The following is a 15,956-nucleotide window of genomic DNA, read 5'->3' as shown; positions in this document are numbered from 1 at the left end:
AACTTTTAGTATAAATTTTCATGTTCTTAGTAAATACCACAACTTGACTTCTTTTAAATAATGTGTAATATTTAATCTGCACAAAAAAATTGGTTGCTTAGATTTAAAGTGGAAGGTACTATTTTTTTTTAAGTTTGAATTAAAGTTTTTAATGTATCGTAATTTTATTATTTATTTTTTATAATGAATTAGAATAATAATTTGTTTGCATAATATAATATAGATGAAATGGAAAAATATTTTGAGGGTAAAAAATCTAAGATAAAAACCAAAATAATTGATAAATGAATTTGATGTTGTCATGTATTGTTTTGGAATTATTTTATAGTTTATTATGTAATTTAATATTCAAAGCACTTTGTATTTGAAATTTTTATTTTGAATTTAATTTAATTTAAGTAACACTTAAAAATATAACTGAAGCACATTAAAATTATTTTTAATTATATTTTTATAAGTGCATACAAGTTTAGTCCACAAATTTTGCAAGGCCGTGTAGTTTATTAAAACTAAAACTCATTTAAAGATGTGAACTATATATTAAAATCGAATATCTAGAACTAACTACAAATATTTGTAGTTTTTAATCATTATAAATGAGAACATGGTGATAATGAGAATATGTGTTGTTGGAAAGGTGGACAGTTGATCATAAATGATAACCTGATTAGAATGAGAATGTCTACACTTATAAATGTAAACAGGTCATCACAAGTGACAATATGACATAATCATAAATGATAACTTAATCATAATGACAAAATGTGCAAATATACAGATAAACAAGTGTGATTATAAATGACAATCTAACAACAATTTGGGAAACCTGTGTGATTATAAATGAAAAAATGAGAATAATGAGAATTTTACCTAACAACATTCGATAAATAGATGTGATCATAAATGACCACATAATGAGAACAATGAGAATTTTCTAGATAAACAACATGTGTGATGACGACCTCTGACAACAAAGAGAATTTTTGTAGACAAACAAACATATACGACCATAAATGACACGAGAACAATATGAATCTTCTACAGATAAACATGTGTGATTATAAATGACAACTTAATAACAAGATAAATAGGTGTGAACATAATGACAACATAAAACCAATGAGAATTTTCTACACATAGACAAATGTGATTATAAATGACGGTTTGAAAACAAATTGGTAAATATATGTGTGATCATAAATGACAAAATGAGAATAATAAAAAATTTACCTAACAACCATTCGATAAATAGATGTGATCATAAATGACAACAATGAGAACTTTTTGGATAAACAACATGTGTGATGACAACCTCTGATAACAATAATAATTTTCTAGACAAACAACATGTGTGATGACAACATCGGTCAGCAATGCGAATTTTATAGATAAACAACATGTGTAATGACAACCTCTGACAACAATAAGAATTTTTTAGATAAACAACATGTGTGATGACAACCTCTCACAAAAATGATAATTTCTGTAGACAAACAACCAGATACAATCATAAATTACACTAGAACAACGTGAATCTTCTACATATAAACATGTGTGATTATAAATGAAAACTTAATAACAAGACAAATAGGTGTGATAATAAATGACAACATAAAACCAATGAAAATTTTCTACACATAGATGAATGTGATTATAAATGAAAATCTGACAACAATTTAATAAATATGTGTGATAAAATAAGAGTAATGAAAATTTTACCTAACATAGATGTAATCATAAATGACCACATGAGAACAATGAGAATCTTTTAGATAAACAACATGTGTGATGACAACCTTTGACAATAATGAGAATCCTCTAAATAAACAATATGTGTGATGCCAACCTTTAACATCAATGAAAATTTTATAGATAAACAACATGTGTGATAACAATCTCTCACAACAATGAAATTTTTTGTAGACAAACAAGTAGATACAATCATAAATGACACGAGAGCAGTGTGAATCTTCTACATGTGTGATTATAAATGATAACTTGATAACAAGATAAACAGGTGTGATCATAAATGACAACATAAAACCAATGCGAATTTTCTACACATAGACAAATGTGATTATAAATGACAATCTGACAACAATTTGGTAAATATGTGTGATCATAAATGATAAAATAAGAATAATGAAAATTTTACCTAACAACCATTCTATAATAGATGTAATAATAAATGACCACACGAGAACAATGAGAATTTTTTAGATAAACAACATGTGTGATGGCAACCTCTGACAGCATTGAGAATTTTTTAGATAAACAGCATGTGTGATGACAACATTTGACAACAATGAGAATTTTTGTAGACAAGCAAATAGATACAATTACAAATGACACGAGAACAATATGAGTCTTTTATAGATAAACATGTGTGCTTATAAATGACAATTTGATAACAAAAAACATAGGTGTGATAATAAATGACAACATAAGACCAATAATAATTAACAACCTATTGACAATGAATATTTACAGAATAAAACAATGAAAAATAACATAAAAATAATGATTTTTTTTACATATAAATAAATGCGATAATAGATGAAAACGTGATCACCACAACATCTAAAATTTCTACCTTAATAAAATAACAATGACAATATTTTCCCTATTCATATTAATAATATTGATCTATAAAAAGTGAAAAATATATTAATAAGATATTATTTTATAAAATGTATATAATATTAATAACAATTATAAAATATTTTTTAATATATATAAGTCCTTTAAAAATATGGAACCGTACTTTGCCTAAACCCGGTTCGGGATTTCCGACAACCGCCATTGGTCTTTTACCGATAAACATTATCATTCTTTTTAAACTTAATTATGTATTTATTAAACTAAGTTTCGAAATATGTGTAACCTTTCTTGATATAAAATTAAAGATGTCTCTTTAAAGCAACACTATTATATTATCTTTTAGTATAAGTTTTTGTAAACTTTGGCAGAATCTGAATACAGAATTTATAATTTACTCTGATTTAAATAACATATTTAATATTCAATAAGTTGTTAAATTTTTTTATTTCCAAAACATATTATTTAAAAAATATGAAAAATTCAAAATCAACAAGACTAAATTAAGAGGATAAATCTTTTTCAAAGCATATTTTGTTTGATATTAAAAAAGTTTCTATGATATCTTAACTTAAATATATAATTTTTTTTTTATGTTAAGAAGTCTTATAGTTCTGAGTTAACAAATTGTTTATTGTATAAAGAGGTTTGTTGCATAGAAAAGAAAAAAGCTGATAGTGAAAAAAAAAAAATGGTGGTTGGAGAGGGCAAAGGCGTAAAAGTGAAGCAGAGGGAAGGGTTATATATAACCTAGAGACAAGAGCCCAAAAGCAGAGTGAGAGAAACCTTTTATCGCGGCCTCGCTGCTCTACACTCGGCGTTTGTCTCGTGGTCACTTCGAAAGTGACCGGCGGCGTTTCTTCATTCTTCTTTACTGTGCTCTCTCACTCACTCACTCATCCAAATTCGCTTTTCCGTTTCGATTTTGGTTCTCGCAGAGCATTGCCACGCAGTTCACATAAATACTGACTGCGTGCTGTTCAACTCGATCATTCACTCGGGTCAGTAATAACTTCTCTCTCGCGCCTAATGCTATTTGATGCTCTCGGTTTTTTCTGAAACTTCGTTAATCGGTTCATTGGCGAGTACTGTGGTAGTAGTACTTCGCGGCAAAATGTGCATGATCTTTTTTGCTGCATGGTAAATAATCGTGCTTTGCGAACTCTAGGCCCCCAGATCGATTCATTCAGGTAATTCCAACGATGATTTTATGTTTCTTATGCTCATGCGATTTGTGGCTGTGGTTTGCATTTATGGAGAAGGGAGTTTTTCTTTTGAACACAATCTAGATATTTATCCTCTGAACTGCAAGATATTTTGTTTCTGTCTCATCATTTTAGTTTCCCGATTTCACATTTTGCCGTAACTGCACTTGTGCATTCTGAGAAGCAGATAAAAGTACAGTTTTGCATAAGGTGTTTATCAATGGCTCACATCTGCGTGCATGCCATTACTTTCTTTCCACCTCCTTATTCCTTTCTGTGCTTGTCTAACCAGGCCCGGTCCCTTTTCAGGGTCTAACCAGGGCAGTTACAGATATTTATTGTGCATTTTATTTTTTAAGTGAGAGTAAGTATTTTAGCCACCGGGGCATGCATTCACCATTTGAGGGTCTGGCCTACAAAATGATATTGGAAAAATGATATTGGAGCTGAGTAAACTTATGAGATTATGTTTTGGCTAGAAGATGCATGTTTTTAAGATTGTGTAAGAACTTGGTGGCTGTGTCCACATTTGTAACTAGATGGGATAATGCAATTTGCAATTGGTTTGGTTTGGGAAGGAGAATTATCATAATCCTTGAAAGTATATATGAATTATAAATTAGATTATGAGGATATTCGACTTCTAAGATCCCAGATAACCAAGGGACCTATTCCTCTCTTTAAGGAAATATCAGTGTGCCTTACTGTGCTGATTTCTAGACATCTTTGTTAAATGGCAAGCCATTCTATATGGCTTGCCAATTGCCTTACGCAATTTGGGAATGGAGGCATGTTATGGCAGCACCATAGGCCACAATGGTGTGTTTATATGTCAAAATTTTGGCTTCTGCCACCCACAATTGATTCCACGTGAATTTCTTAGAACATTTCTGTCTATAAATTGTTTTCTTCATAAACTTTGGTGACATTTTCCTGTACCTGTCTCTAGTTTTTAGAAAATTGTGTTGTCAGTACTGTTACTCAACTATATTTTGATGCTTTGCAAATGAACAGGTTACTTGGAATATTTTGCTGAGTAAAAGGTTACCAAGTTCCATGGATGATGAGTTTTTTTACGGAAACAAAGCGCCATCTGGTGTCATAAGAGCGATAAAGTTTGATGTCTTAACTGAAAATGATATAGTTAAGTATATTCTTCCTCTTATATTTATTTTAGTTTTTTAATTATTCTCTATTTGTTAGTTCACTGTTACTTTCTTTGTGGGATCAAATGGTATGCACTTACTGTGTAACACATTAACACCGAGTGAAGGGTGGGCCATAAATTTGTTTGCCTTTTAAAAGATGAATCTCTATAGATTGGAATGGTTACCAATCATAGTTTCTTCTAACTGCCTAGTAATTTATTAAAAACATATTAAATGTTAATTAGTTTTACATCTACAGGAGAAAGTCTCTGTTTTGGAGATAAATGCAGCCGGGCAGGTCACTGGGTCTACTTTGGGACTTCCAAATACATCTGACGAGTGTGCCACTTGTGGTTCTAAAAACAAAAAGATTTGTGAAGGTGTGAATGACATAGTATATGAATATTGTGTTTAGAGATTTTGTTATGATAATTGTAATTTATTAGTGAAGGCGCTGAAAACATGAATATTTAATTTCAGGTCATTTTGGAGTAATCAAATTTCCTTTTCCCATACTCCATCCATATTTTATGTCAGAGATTGCACAAATCTTGAATAAGATTTGCCCTGTTTGTAAATCTATTCGTCATAAATCTAAGGTCAGATACATACTGATACACTAAGTCTGATTTTTGTTATAATAAAGAGTTGGCTTTAGTTCATTGCTTTGGTATTATAACACAAGTTAAACCAAGTATTCATCTAGATCATATGGCAAATTTTTAGGATTTTTAAAATCTTTCCCAAATATTTTCCACCTTTCTAATTAAATAGGATTCTAAAGTACAATTAGACTTCATTTGAGAAGTTCCACAACCTGTAGTACAATGTTACATACCTACTTCCTATTGATAGTTTCATTTTCTTCTAACAGGGTGCTCAATTAATCTTTGGAATAAAGCGGTCTATCAATTGCAAATATTGTTCTGTAAGTTAGTGCCTTTGCCTCAGTTAATATTGTTCTGTAAGTTATGTTGTTTGCTTGGCATGACAACTTGTTCATCGAACAGGGAAATGGGGTGGGCCGTTATCCAGCAATGAAGTTTAAATTTTCGTCCAATGATCTCTACAGAAGAACTGCAATTATTGTTGAAGTGAATGATAAGGCCTCAAAGAAAAGTTTGGGACGAAGCCTGCCAGCTGATTATTGGGATTTTTTACCTTATGATGCTCAACAAGAAGAAAATTATGTAAATAGAAGAGTTTTATCGCCAGGACAGGTAGCGCTACCTACATTTACATGATTTTGCAGTTTTGTATATTTTTCTTTGGGATACTATATTTTTGCATTATATCAAAATTAAAGACATTCATTTAAGCATAGTGTCCTTCTTGGAGGAAACTTAATTTGGTGGTGGAATACGAACATGCACACACACTTCCACACCCATATATAGATAGATAGATAGGAACATAGAGATATGCAGCTTGAGAGTGAATGTAGGTTAGCTGTAACATTTGTTAGGGATTGATTGCCTTAGAATGTGAAATTGACATTATTGTAATGATTATTACATTCACTATAAAAACATCACTGCAAGGTTTCATTGACACAATTATTTCTATAACAATAACTTTATTGTGACCTTCCATTTTCTGAAATACCTTTTATTTTTTTAAGTGAATGACAAACAAAGACTGAAAACTTTAGTTTTTTCCATTTCTTGCAATTAGAAATCAAACCTACCTTTTCTGAACTTGCTGTGATACTTTTGAGTCGTTCCTATTATGTGGTCATGCTTTTTTGCTGGAGCTATAACAGGGTAAATTTCATATTTTTATTTTCAGGTTACTTCTTTGTTGAATGATGTTGATCCGAACTTCATTGAAAAATATGTTCCAAGAAATAATTTGATTACTCTTAATTGCTTCCCAGTGACTCCAAATTGTCATCGTGTAACAGAAGTCCCTTATGCAATTTCGAATGGAAACCGATTGAGTTTTGTAAGTATATATGCTTTCTGCATTTGTTGTAGTTTTTAATATAATAATATTTATAAGCTGTCACAAGTAGTTGCACGATGTCAATATCCTTGTTTCTTAATGTGATTCTTTATATGTTAAATTTTTTAGGATGACAGGACTCGATCTTGTAAGAAATTGGTTGATTTCAGGGGCACAGCTAATGAGTTAAGTTCTCGTGTTTTGGATTGCCTGAGAATTTCTAAGGCAAGATGCTGAACCGTTTTTCTCTTTGTTACTTTTATGCACTTTGTCATGCTTCTTGCCTTTTGCTTATGTTTTTTTCTTTTGAAATGCAGCTAAATCCTGATAAAACACCTATTAGTATTTTTGCTGATATTCAAAAAAAAAAAGTTGCAGAAAATGCTTGCAATTCTTCTGGTTTAAGATGGATAAAAGATGTGATTCTTGGAAAACGCAATGATAGTACGTTCCGCACTGTGGTTGTTGGTGATCCATCCCTTGAGCTCAGTGAAATTGGTATACCTTGTCATATTGCTGAAAGTTTGCAGGTTTCTGAGTATGTTAACAGGCAGAATTTGGAAAAGCTGCTTTATTGTTGTGAGCTACGCCTGTTAGAGAAGGGACAGATAAATGTTTGCAGAAAAGGTAGTTCAATTCATCTGTTTAAAAAGGAAGATCTACAGATAGGAGACCAATTTTATAGGCCTCTTTGTGATGGGGATAAAGTTCTGATAAATAGGCCCCCTTCCATACATCAACATTCTATGATTGCTCTCACTGTTAGGGTCCTTCCAATATCTTCTGTAGTGTGTATTAATCCACTCTGTTGTTCTCCACTTCGTGGGGATTTTGATGGTGATTGCCTTCATGGGTATATTCCACAATCAGTTAGTGCAAGAGTTGAGCTTAGTGAGCTTGTTGCTTTGGATAAGCAATTGTTTAATGGGCAAAGTGGTAGAAATCTGCTTTCACTTTCCGAGGATAGTTTAACTGCTGCATATTTGCTAATGGAAGATGGGGTCCTTTTAGATGTTTACCAGATGCAGCAGCTTCAAATGCTTTGTAACAAAGGTTTAGCTCCTCCTGCAATTGTAAAATCTCCTTCAAGTAACAGCTCATTTTGGAGTGGCAAGCAATTGTTTAGCATGCTCTTGCCTTCTGATTTTGACTATTCATTTCCTTCAGATGGTGTTGTTGTCAGTGATGGGGAGCTTGTATCTTCTTTTGAGGCTTCTGGATGGTTACGTGATTCTGACTGCAATGTTTTCCAGGGTCTTGTGGAGCATTTTCAAGGGAAATCTCTAAACTTTTTGTTTGCTGCGCAGAATGTTTTGTGTGAATGGTTATCTATGACTGGTTTTAGTGTTTCACTCTCAGATTTGTACCTCTCTTCTGATTCCTATGCACGAAAAAACATGATTGAGGAAATCTGTTATGGCTTACAAGATGCAGAGAAGGCGTGTAATTTCAAGCAGTTATTGTTGGATTGTTATTGTGATTTTTTGTCTGGAAATCATGAAGAGAGTGAAAATTCTATGACTGTTGATGCAGATAGTCTGAATTATGAAAGACAAATATCTGCTGCTCTCAGTCAGGCATCAGTTGATGCTTTTAGGCATGTTTTTCGCAATATTCAAAGTTTAGCTGACAAATATGCATGTACAGACAATACTTTTCTTGCCATGAATAAGGCTGGAAGCAAGAGTAGTTTAGTGAGATTAGCGCAACATTCCATGTGCCTTGGCATGCAAAATTCTCTGGTACGTTTATCTTACAGACTGCCCCGCCATCTTTCATGTGCTGCTTGGAATAGTCAAAAGGGGCTTGATTCAATCCAGATATATTCTGGTACCCTTGAATCTGTTCAGTCTTACATTCCATGTGCCGTGGTCAAAAGCTCATTTCTAACTGGGTTAAATCCACTTGAATGTTTTGTTCATTCTGTAACAATCCGAGCTAGTGGTTTTAGTGAAAATGCAGACGTTCCAGGAACATTAACACGGAGACTAATGTTCTTCATGCGTGATTTGTTCGCTGCATATGACGGAACAGTGAGAAATTTATATGGTAATCAACTTATTCAGTTTTCTTATGATATTGACGAGAACACTTCATGTGATAAAAGTTTCAAAGAGTATGCTATTGGTGGTGAACCAGTTGGGGCACTTTCTGCTTCTGCAGTTTCAGAAGCTGGATACAGTGCTCTGGATCAACCAGTTAGTCTACTTGAAGCGTCACCTTTGCTGAATTTGAAAAATGTTCTTGAGTGTGGTTCAAGGAAAAAAAATGGTGACCAGTCCGTGTCTTTATTTTTTTCTGAAAAAGTTGGTAAACAGAGACATGGGTTTGAATATGCAGCTTTAGAAGTTAAGAATTATTTGGAAAGATTGCTGTTCTCAAAAATTGTTTCTACTGTGATGATAATATTCACCCCACCTGATAGCAGCAGCCTAGAGAAATACAGTCCTTGGGTCTGCCACTTTCATTTAGACAAGGAAATTCTAATGAGAAGAAAGTTGAAAGTGCATTCTATCATTGACTATCTTTACCAGAGATATTACTCCCAGAGTACAGAGCCAAAAGTCGGTTTTACCAAATTGAAAATATCAAGCAAGTAAGTTTCTTTTGTTATGGTGCTTCTAACAATATTTGTTATTACTTGAGCAAGTATTTACTGTCCTTGAGTGCTATACTGGGAGTTAGGGAAGGTTACAACAGTTATATGTAACTGCCTGTAACTTAGTTCCTAACAGTCTCTATTCATGTTTTTTTTCTGTGCTTGAAGAGTAAAGGATATTTGATTATTAATGCAGATAGGCAATAAATGACCACCACTAGTCATGTTGTTCTTGCATATTCATAATTTTTTGTTGGTTCAATTATTGCCAAGCGGATCATTGAATATGTTTTTTTACTTGTTTATTTACTGTTGTCAACAGCTCTGAGCGACCCAGCTAATTTTCGTGAAACCCCTGATACTTGCAATAATTTTGCCACAACCATTTGATAGAACTGAAATCCTCTGGCTTTGATAAAATTAGAATTTGTTACTGAACTACAAAGAACTTTTCAGATAATAGCAAGATGTCAAAGAAATTGAGATGGGGAGATTGAAAATTATAAATGAAGTAGATAAATGACATTATTTAAAACCGTGATTCAGTATAATGCCAGTATGTACCCAAAATTTCAATTCCAACGAGACCAATGATATATTTTTTTCATTACTGGCAATTTTGATCAAGAAAGAAAAATCTAGTGATCATCGAATGGATCTATTGATATGAATAGGTCAAGGGTATTTGCAATTATTGGACCTTGACTGTTATATAACAAGTATTCTATTCGGGAAAAACCAATTGTGACTATAATTTTTTTGAGGCTTAAAATTAGAAGTACTGAAAAAACTGTTTTCTGCATTCTAAAAGAATTATCTTTTCTTTGTCTTAATGGGTTTCTTCTGTAAAATTAGTGATTATTATAATAATACACCACTTGCGTTATCTCTAACTTTTCTTCATTAGTTATCATTTTTGCTTAGATTTACTGATCCCTTCTTACTTGGACAATGAAATAGCAGAAAGTGTTCTGTTGATTCCACGGCTAAGGAAGGTGAAGACATTTGTATAGACAAAGAAGACAGTGACGATTGCATTACGGTCACAATCGTTGAAAATTCTGAGAATCCTATACAACTGAATTCTGTTCGGGACTTGATGATACCTTTTTTTCTAGGAACAACAATAAAAGGTTGGTAGTAATCTAATATGAATATCCTGTTTTTTCAAGTGGTGATTATATATGTGAACCTTTTAAAAATTACCTTCACGAGCACATACATTGGTGGAACATTACTTATGTTTTTGTTGAAGTTCAAATTATGTTTGTGCTGCATATATGTCAGTTGAAGTTTATTTGTTGTCATGTAAAACTTTTATGATTCCATCATTGCTAGAAAAAAAAAATTACGCCGTATTTGGCAATTATAAATGTGAAGTTAAAAGTGGTATTCTTAATCATTTTCTTTTTGGAGGACCCACGTTAAAAGCACAAAATTGTAAATAAAATAGGTGAATTGTTCCAAATATAAATTAGGTTTCCTATCACCAACTTCACTCCATCTGATCTGACTCATGCACAAATATGTATTGCTTGACATGATAAAATATTCTCATATTTCGTCATTATTATGAATTCCTGAAATGTTCTTTAGGATTTATGGACATCAAGAAGGTTGATATTCTCTGGAATAATCAATCAAAAGGAACAAATTCCTATAATGGTTCTTCTGGTGAACTGTACTTGAGGGTTACTGTGGCCAGCTCGGGCAACACTGGAAGATTCTGGGGTGTACTTGTAAATCATTGTCACAAGATAATGCAGATAATTGACTGGCCACGGAGTCATCCAGACAACATAAATTATCTCTCATCAGCCTATGGAATTGATGTAGCGTGGCAATATTATTACAAGGTGTATATGATTAAAATCTTTCCTTTCTTTGTTTTAGGTTCCAAATGAAGTATATGGTAATGTACATGTATATGTATATTTAATTTACTTGCATATGGTTTACATGTAGAGTTTGGCATCAGCAATATCTGATACTGGAAAGTCCATCCTTCCTAAGCATCTGCGTCTTCTTGCCAATAGTATGTCAGCTAGTGGAGAGTTTGTGGGATTAAATGCTAAAGGCATGGCTCAGCAACGACAACATGCGTCCGTTTCATCACCATTTGTGCAAGCATGCTTTTCTGTCAGTTTTCACATTTGTTATTCGGTCAATGCTTTATGATTTCTCTCATGTTAAGATTTTCATAACCCATATATAATTCATATCGAAATTATCAAATCTTATTGCAGAATCCTGGTAGGAGCTTTATAAAAGCTGCCAAGTCTGAACTCACGGATAATCTCCAGGGCAGCCTGGATGCATTGGCTTGGGGAAACTGTCCCTCTATGGGGACAAGTGGACTGTTTGATATCATATATTCAGAGAAGGTATTGGTTTTCTTATCTATTAATTAATTTTCTTGCTTCCATTCAGATTTAGTGTATTATGTATCATTAAGATTATTCTACAACCATTTTAGTCTTTGTAATGTATAAGATAAATGTTTTATTTTTTTGATATCATACATTCAGAGAAGGTGTTGGTATTCTTATCTATATTAATTTTCTTGCTTCTATTCAAATTTAATGTATTATGTATCATTAAGATATTAAGCTTAACATATAATATAAAGTCAATGTGAGTGATAACAACTCCTAAAAATGTTTTGAAAAATCATTCTAAAAATCTCTCTTTTTCCAGATAAAAATTAATATTTATAATATAGGAGTTGATTTTTAAAGAGCCCAGGAATGTACCAGTGCTTTTACTGCCCTAAAAGTGTTAACTTTTTGAATCGAAAATTGATATGGCTGGTATGTGCAAGTTAGAAGAATTTCACTCAAGTATCAAAATGTTTGACCAACTTCTCCCAAGAAAGCAGCATCCTATTTGTTGACTTTTTTACTGTGAACCTTTCAAGTATAAATGCGAGTAATGCATTCTATAAACACTTTTATTTAGCTGCTTTCTAAATCCTGAGATTGTTAAAACATTTGACCTTTGTTTCTCCAATTGCCATTTTCAATTCAAACATGCTAGTTTTTTTTTATTAGTAAATTTACTATGTTTACCATTTCTGACAACAAATTAAGGTTTTTACCGATTAAAGATAGACTTGGAAGAGTTTCTAGGTTGTTATGGAGAAAAGTTATCTTGTACCGTGCAAGTTGTACATGTAGTTTTGTCATTTACAATGGTCCAACATTTTATTTTATCAGGGACATGAGGTAGACAAGGCTGTAGATGTATATAAGCTGCTAGAAGCCAGTTTTGACAAGCCCAACAATAAGATTGGTTTCCATGCTCACAACAATTCATCTGGCAAATGTGGTTCCGAGTTTAGGCATAAAAATGGTTATGCCTTTAAAGAGGGAAAACAGTGGAAGAACATTCTAAGAAATTTTGTGACGGTAAATGATATTCAGAAGCTGACTACTGCTTCAAGGTGCATATTGAACAAGTAAGAACTGTAGCCTTTTTGAAACTCTGTTGTGTTTTTAATGGTACATAGTTCTGTATATTCTAGGTATGACATTTACATTACCGTATATAGCATGAACTAATATTATATGGTACAGCTGGTTGTACGTATTGTTTGTTATGTATACCATGATTATTTCTTGCAGTCAGGCACTTCCACTAATCTACTTTCTGCTTTGTAATAATTTTTTTTTTATACTGCTGGAAGGTTGTGTTTATTATTATTCTTTGTTATTTTCTTGCAATTAGTTGCTAACACGATATTACTTTCTGTTTCACAATTGTTTCATATATATATATATATATTGTTGCCAAACTCAAGGTATATTTTATTGGCACAGTTCTGTATGTTGTCTAAGATCGCTTGCTGTGATTGTGGATCTATGACTTTGCAGAATAATTGTGAATTTGGGCTGTTGTCTATGTAGGTATGAAATTGATGAGTTGCTAAGTGAGTTTGACAGATCAACAATTCTAAGAGTTTTGAATTTTCATCCTCGTAGAAGTGAGAAGTTAGGTATTGGACCACAGGACATTAAGGTATGTGTACTGTTGTGAAGAAGGTTTTGGATTTGCTGTGAAAATATAATTTTGTTTCTTCTTGGTTTTGTCTTAACGCGTTTAAAGGCAATGCACATTAAATTGGACCGCACTTCAAATTTCAGAGTTGGCTATTTTTTTCTATATTTTCTCTGTATTCCTCTTAAAAATTTCCTTTGAAAATGTTTTTTTTTATTTGTCTGTTACTTCATTGCGAACATTTATGCATTATTGAACTTCATTTTTTTTTTCTTTTGATCGGCAGCATTATTGAACCTGATGAAGTCAGTGATCCGTGAAAACAAACACCCCCCTCCCGAATTCTTTTCTTACAATGTGTCGAACCCCTGTATGATTTTACACTAGGTTCACTCTGCCTAATACCCGTAAAGAAAAAAGACAAAATGAAAAGCAGTCATATGAATTGAGATTGTTTTGAGTATTAGTGAACTTGCGTGATCAGAATAGAACCTTTCTCGGCACTTCTTGTGGTTTAAATTAAAAGGCTAATTATTTCACCTTCCTATATGGGAAATTTCATTCCATAGTAGCACATATTAGTTAATGGCGTGCTGTAGTGACCCTTTTCTGCCACGGGATTCAATGTGAAGCAGTTATACAGTCATCAATCATGGCTACAATAGTGGCTAAAAGAAGTAGGGATATTTGCATGTTATAGAAAGCTACCATGATATAGGCTTTAAACATCCATTTTTACCCTTTTTTTTTTTTTTTGATCAGCATCCATTTTTACCCTTGAAACAATTTTGTTTAAGGTTTTTGAAATTGTGATTTCTCCTCAATTTTCTAATGGAATTTTTGCTTGAGAAACAGAATATAGGATTTGAAACTCTTCCTTAAAACATTCACACAAAAATTGTCTTGTTTCCTTTACACTTTAAAGTTTACTGAACTAATTTTTTTTTGCATGTTAGTTCTTTTTCTTCCTTCAGATTTTCCAGTTCATATTTTGCTATTTTTTTTTATCTAACGTGGCGTGGTATGTTAGTTTTTATTAAAACCATTGTCTTTCATACTCAGACTTCATTACATTGTGTGTGTAACGTCTTATTTCTCATGAATTTCTTTAATGCTGGCCGTTTACTGTTTTGGCATTTTAGTATTTATAAATGTAGTTTGTATTATAATGTTTAAAATAGCAGTAATCGTCCCACTAAAGCATTATGCCGCCATTAGGATTTGATAATTATGATTACGCAGTAGCTTTTAAGTATTAATCCCTATTAATGATAATGATATAGCAGCAATATAAATAATGAGTAGATACTGTACCAATCTTGCTTTTTTTGCTAGTTAAAATGTATCGAGTATTGAAGTTTGTTCTTGCTCTCGGTCACAGGTTGGATGGCATCCTAAATTTAAGGATAGCCGCTGCTTCCATATAGTACGAACTGATGGAACTGTTGAAGATTTTTCATACCGCAAATGCATTCTTCGTGCTCTTGAGGTAGTTGATCCAAAAATGTCAAAGATCCAGAAGAAAAAATGGTCAGCACGTGATGACGCACAAGTCCAGTGCGTGACCAAGGATATTGAGTGATTTTCATTTGATCTGGTGTTAGTAGTGCCTCAACTCTACAATCACAAAAAGCAACGTTGTTTTTCTACCTTCGATTTGAAAGATGTCCAGAATCAATGGTAGAGGAGCACTGTTCTCTTTTGCGACTTTAGAGTTATGTTATTGGCATTACTCCAGCTAAAGGTGGAAGGAATCTGAAAGGTTTTTGAAAGCTTCTTTTGTTGTGTTATTATATAGTATCTCAAAGGGTTTTTCTGGTCTGATAGAGGCAGTGCAGCAGCACATTTTGAAAGAACTGAGATAGTGCATTGAAGGGGGAGTACACAAGTTAAAAGCAATGGTAACACATTCTTTTATATTAACAATTTAGGTTTTCTGTTGTATGGCGTGGGTTCTTAGCCTTAGCTCCTTTTTGCTGTTTCCACTAATACTTTATTTGCCAACGATTACGTAAGGCAAAGAAAGATCTAGTGGAAGCAGCAACGAGAAGCTTGTAAACATTTATACCCTCAGACCATATGTATTCATGAATATGTACCTTATCAAATCTCTGCTTTCTTATCTTTATGTCTTAATTTATGTTTTGGATCAAAACTATCGCCATCTTCCACCAATTCATTGTGATAGGCCAAGTTTTTCTTATACACTGTTTAAATTAAGATATATATACTTCAAATCATAATGTAAATAATAATTTAATACAATTTATTTAATAGGTTCAAAAATAGGTATGTATTGTTAGTGTAAAACTATATGTTTTAAGTCTCACAAAGCTTGTTGTCAACTTTTTACATAGTGTAAAATTTTTCCCATTGACAATATAAATCTATTAAGCCCCTTTTAAAAAATATAAAATAAATTCAATTTTTTAATATGTGGGACAGATTCAAGTTCAATTTGAATTG

General features: G+C 32.5%; 1 protein-coding gene across 5 annotated transcripts; it reads left to right on the top strand.

Annotated features, from left to right (window-relative positions):
• Window positions 1–3,370: 3,370 nt before the first annotated feature.
• On the top strand, window positions 3,371–15,645 carry LOC137811382 (DNA-directed RNA polymerase IV subunit 1). Of its 5 annotated transcripts, none has more exons than XM_068613090.1 (16): window positions 3,371–3,599; window positions 4,818–4,946; window positions 5,211–5,331; window positions 5,432–5,550; window positions 5,826–5,879; window positions 5,962–6,171; window positions 6,740–6,895; window positions 7,025–7,120; window positions 7,213–9,491; window positions 10,458–10,627; window positions 11,091–11,350; window positions 11,460–11,633; window positions 11,741–11,878; window positions 12,710–12,951; window positions 13,400–13,511; window positions 14,872–15,645. In XM_068613090.1, the coding sequence occupies exons 2-16, from the start codon at window positions 4,860–4,862 to the stop codon at window positions 15,070–15,072; spliced, it is 4,419 nt and encodes a 1,472-aa protein (XP_068469191.1). In that variant the 5' UTR covers window positions 3,371–3,599; window positions 4,818–4,859; the 3' UTR covers window positions 15,073–15,645. The 5 variants fall into 5 exon arrangements, with proteins under 5 accessions (XP_068469191.1, XP_068469188.1, XP_068469192.1 ...); XM_068613087.1 differs by having other exon boundaries at window positions 10,455–10,627; XM_068613091.1 differs by having other exon boundaries at window positions 3,371–3,788.
• Window positions 15,646–15,956: the final 311 nt, after the last annotated feature.

The sequence above is a fragment of the Phaseolus vulgaris genome, chromosome 2 (assembly GCF_000499845.2).
Source record: "Phaseolus vulgaris cultivar G19833 chromosome 2, P. vulgaris v2.0, whole genome shotgun sequence".
NCBI lineage: Eukaryota > Viridiplantae > Streptophyta > Magnoliopsida > Fabales > Fabaceae > Phaseolus > Phaseolus vulgaris.
This window is presented reverse-complemented; position numbering and strand designations above follow the sequence as displayed.

Excerpts from the sequence above, each read along its gene's own strand:
- LOC137811382 (XM_068613087.1), top strand. The coding sequence starts at position 4,860 with ATGGATGATGAGTTTTTTTACGGAAACAAAGCGCCATCTGGTGTCATA. Across the intron at positions 5,551-5,825 it reads CTATTCGTCATAAATCTAAG|GGTGCTCAATTAATCTTTGG; the intron begins GTCAGATACATA and ends TTCTTCTAACAG. Across the intron at positions 11,351-11,459 it reads CGTGGCAATATTATTACAAG|AGTTTGGCATCAGCAATATC; the intron begins GTGTATATGATT and ends GTTTACATGTAG.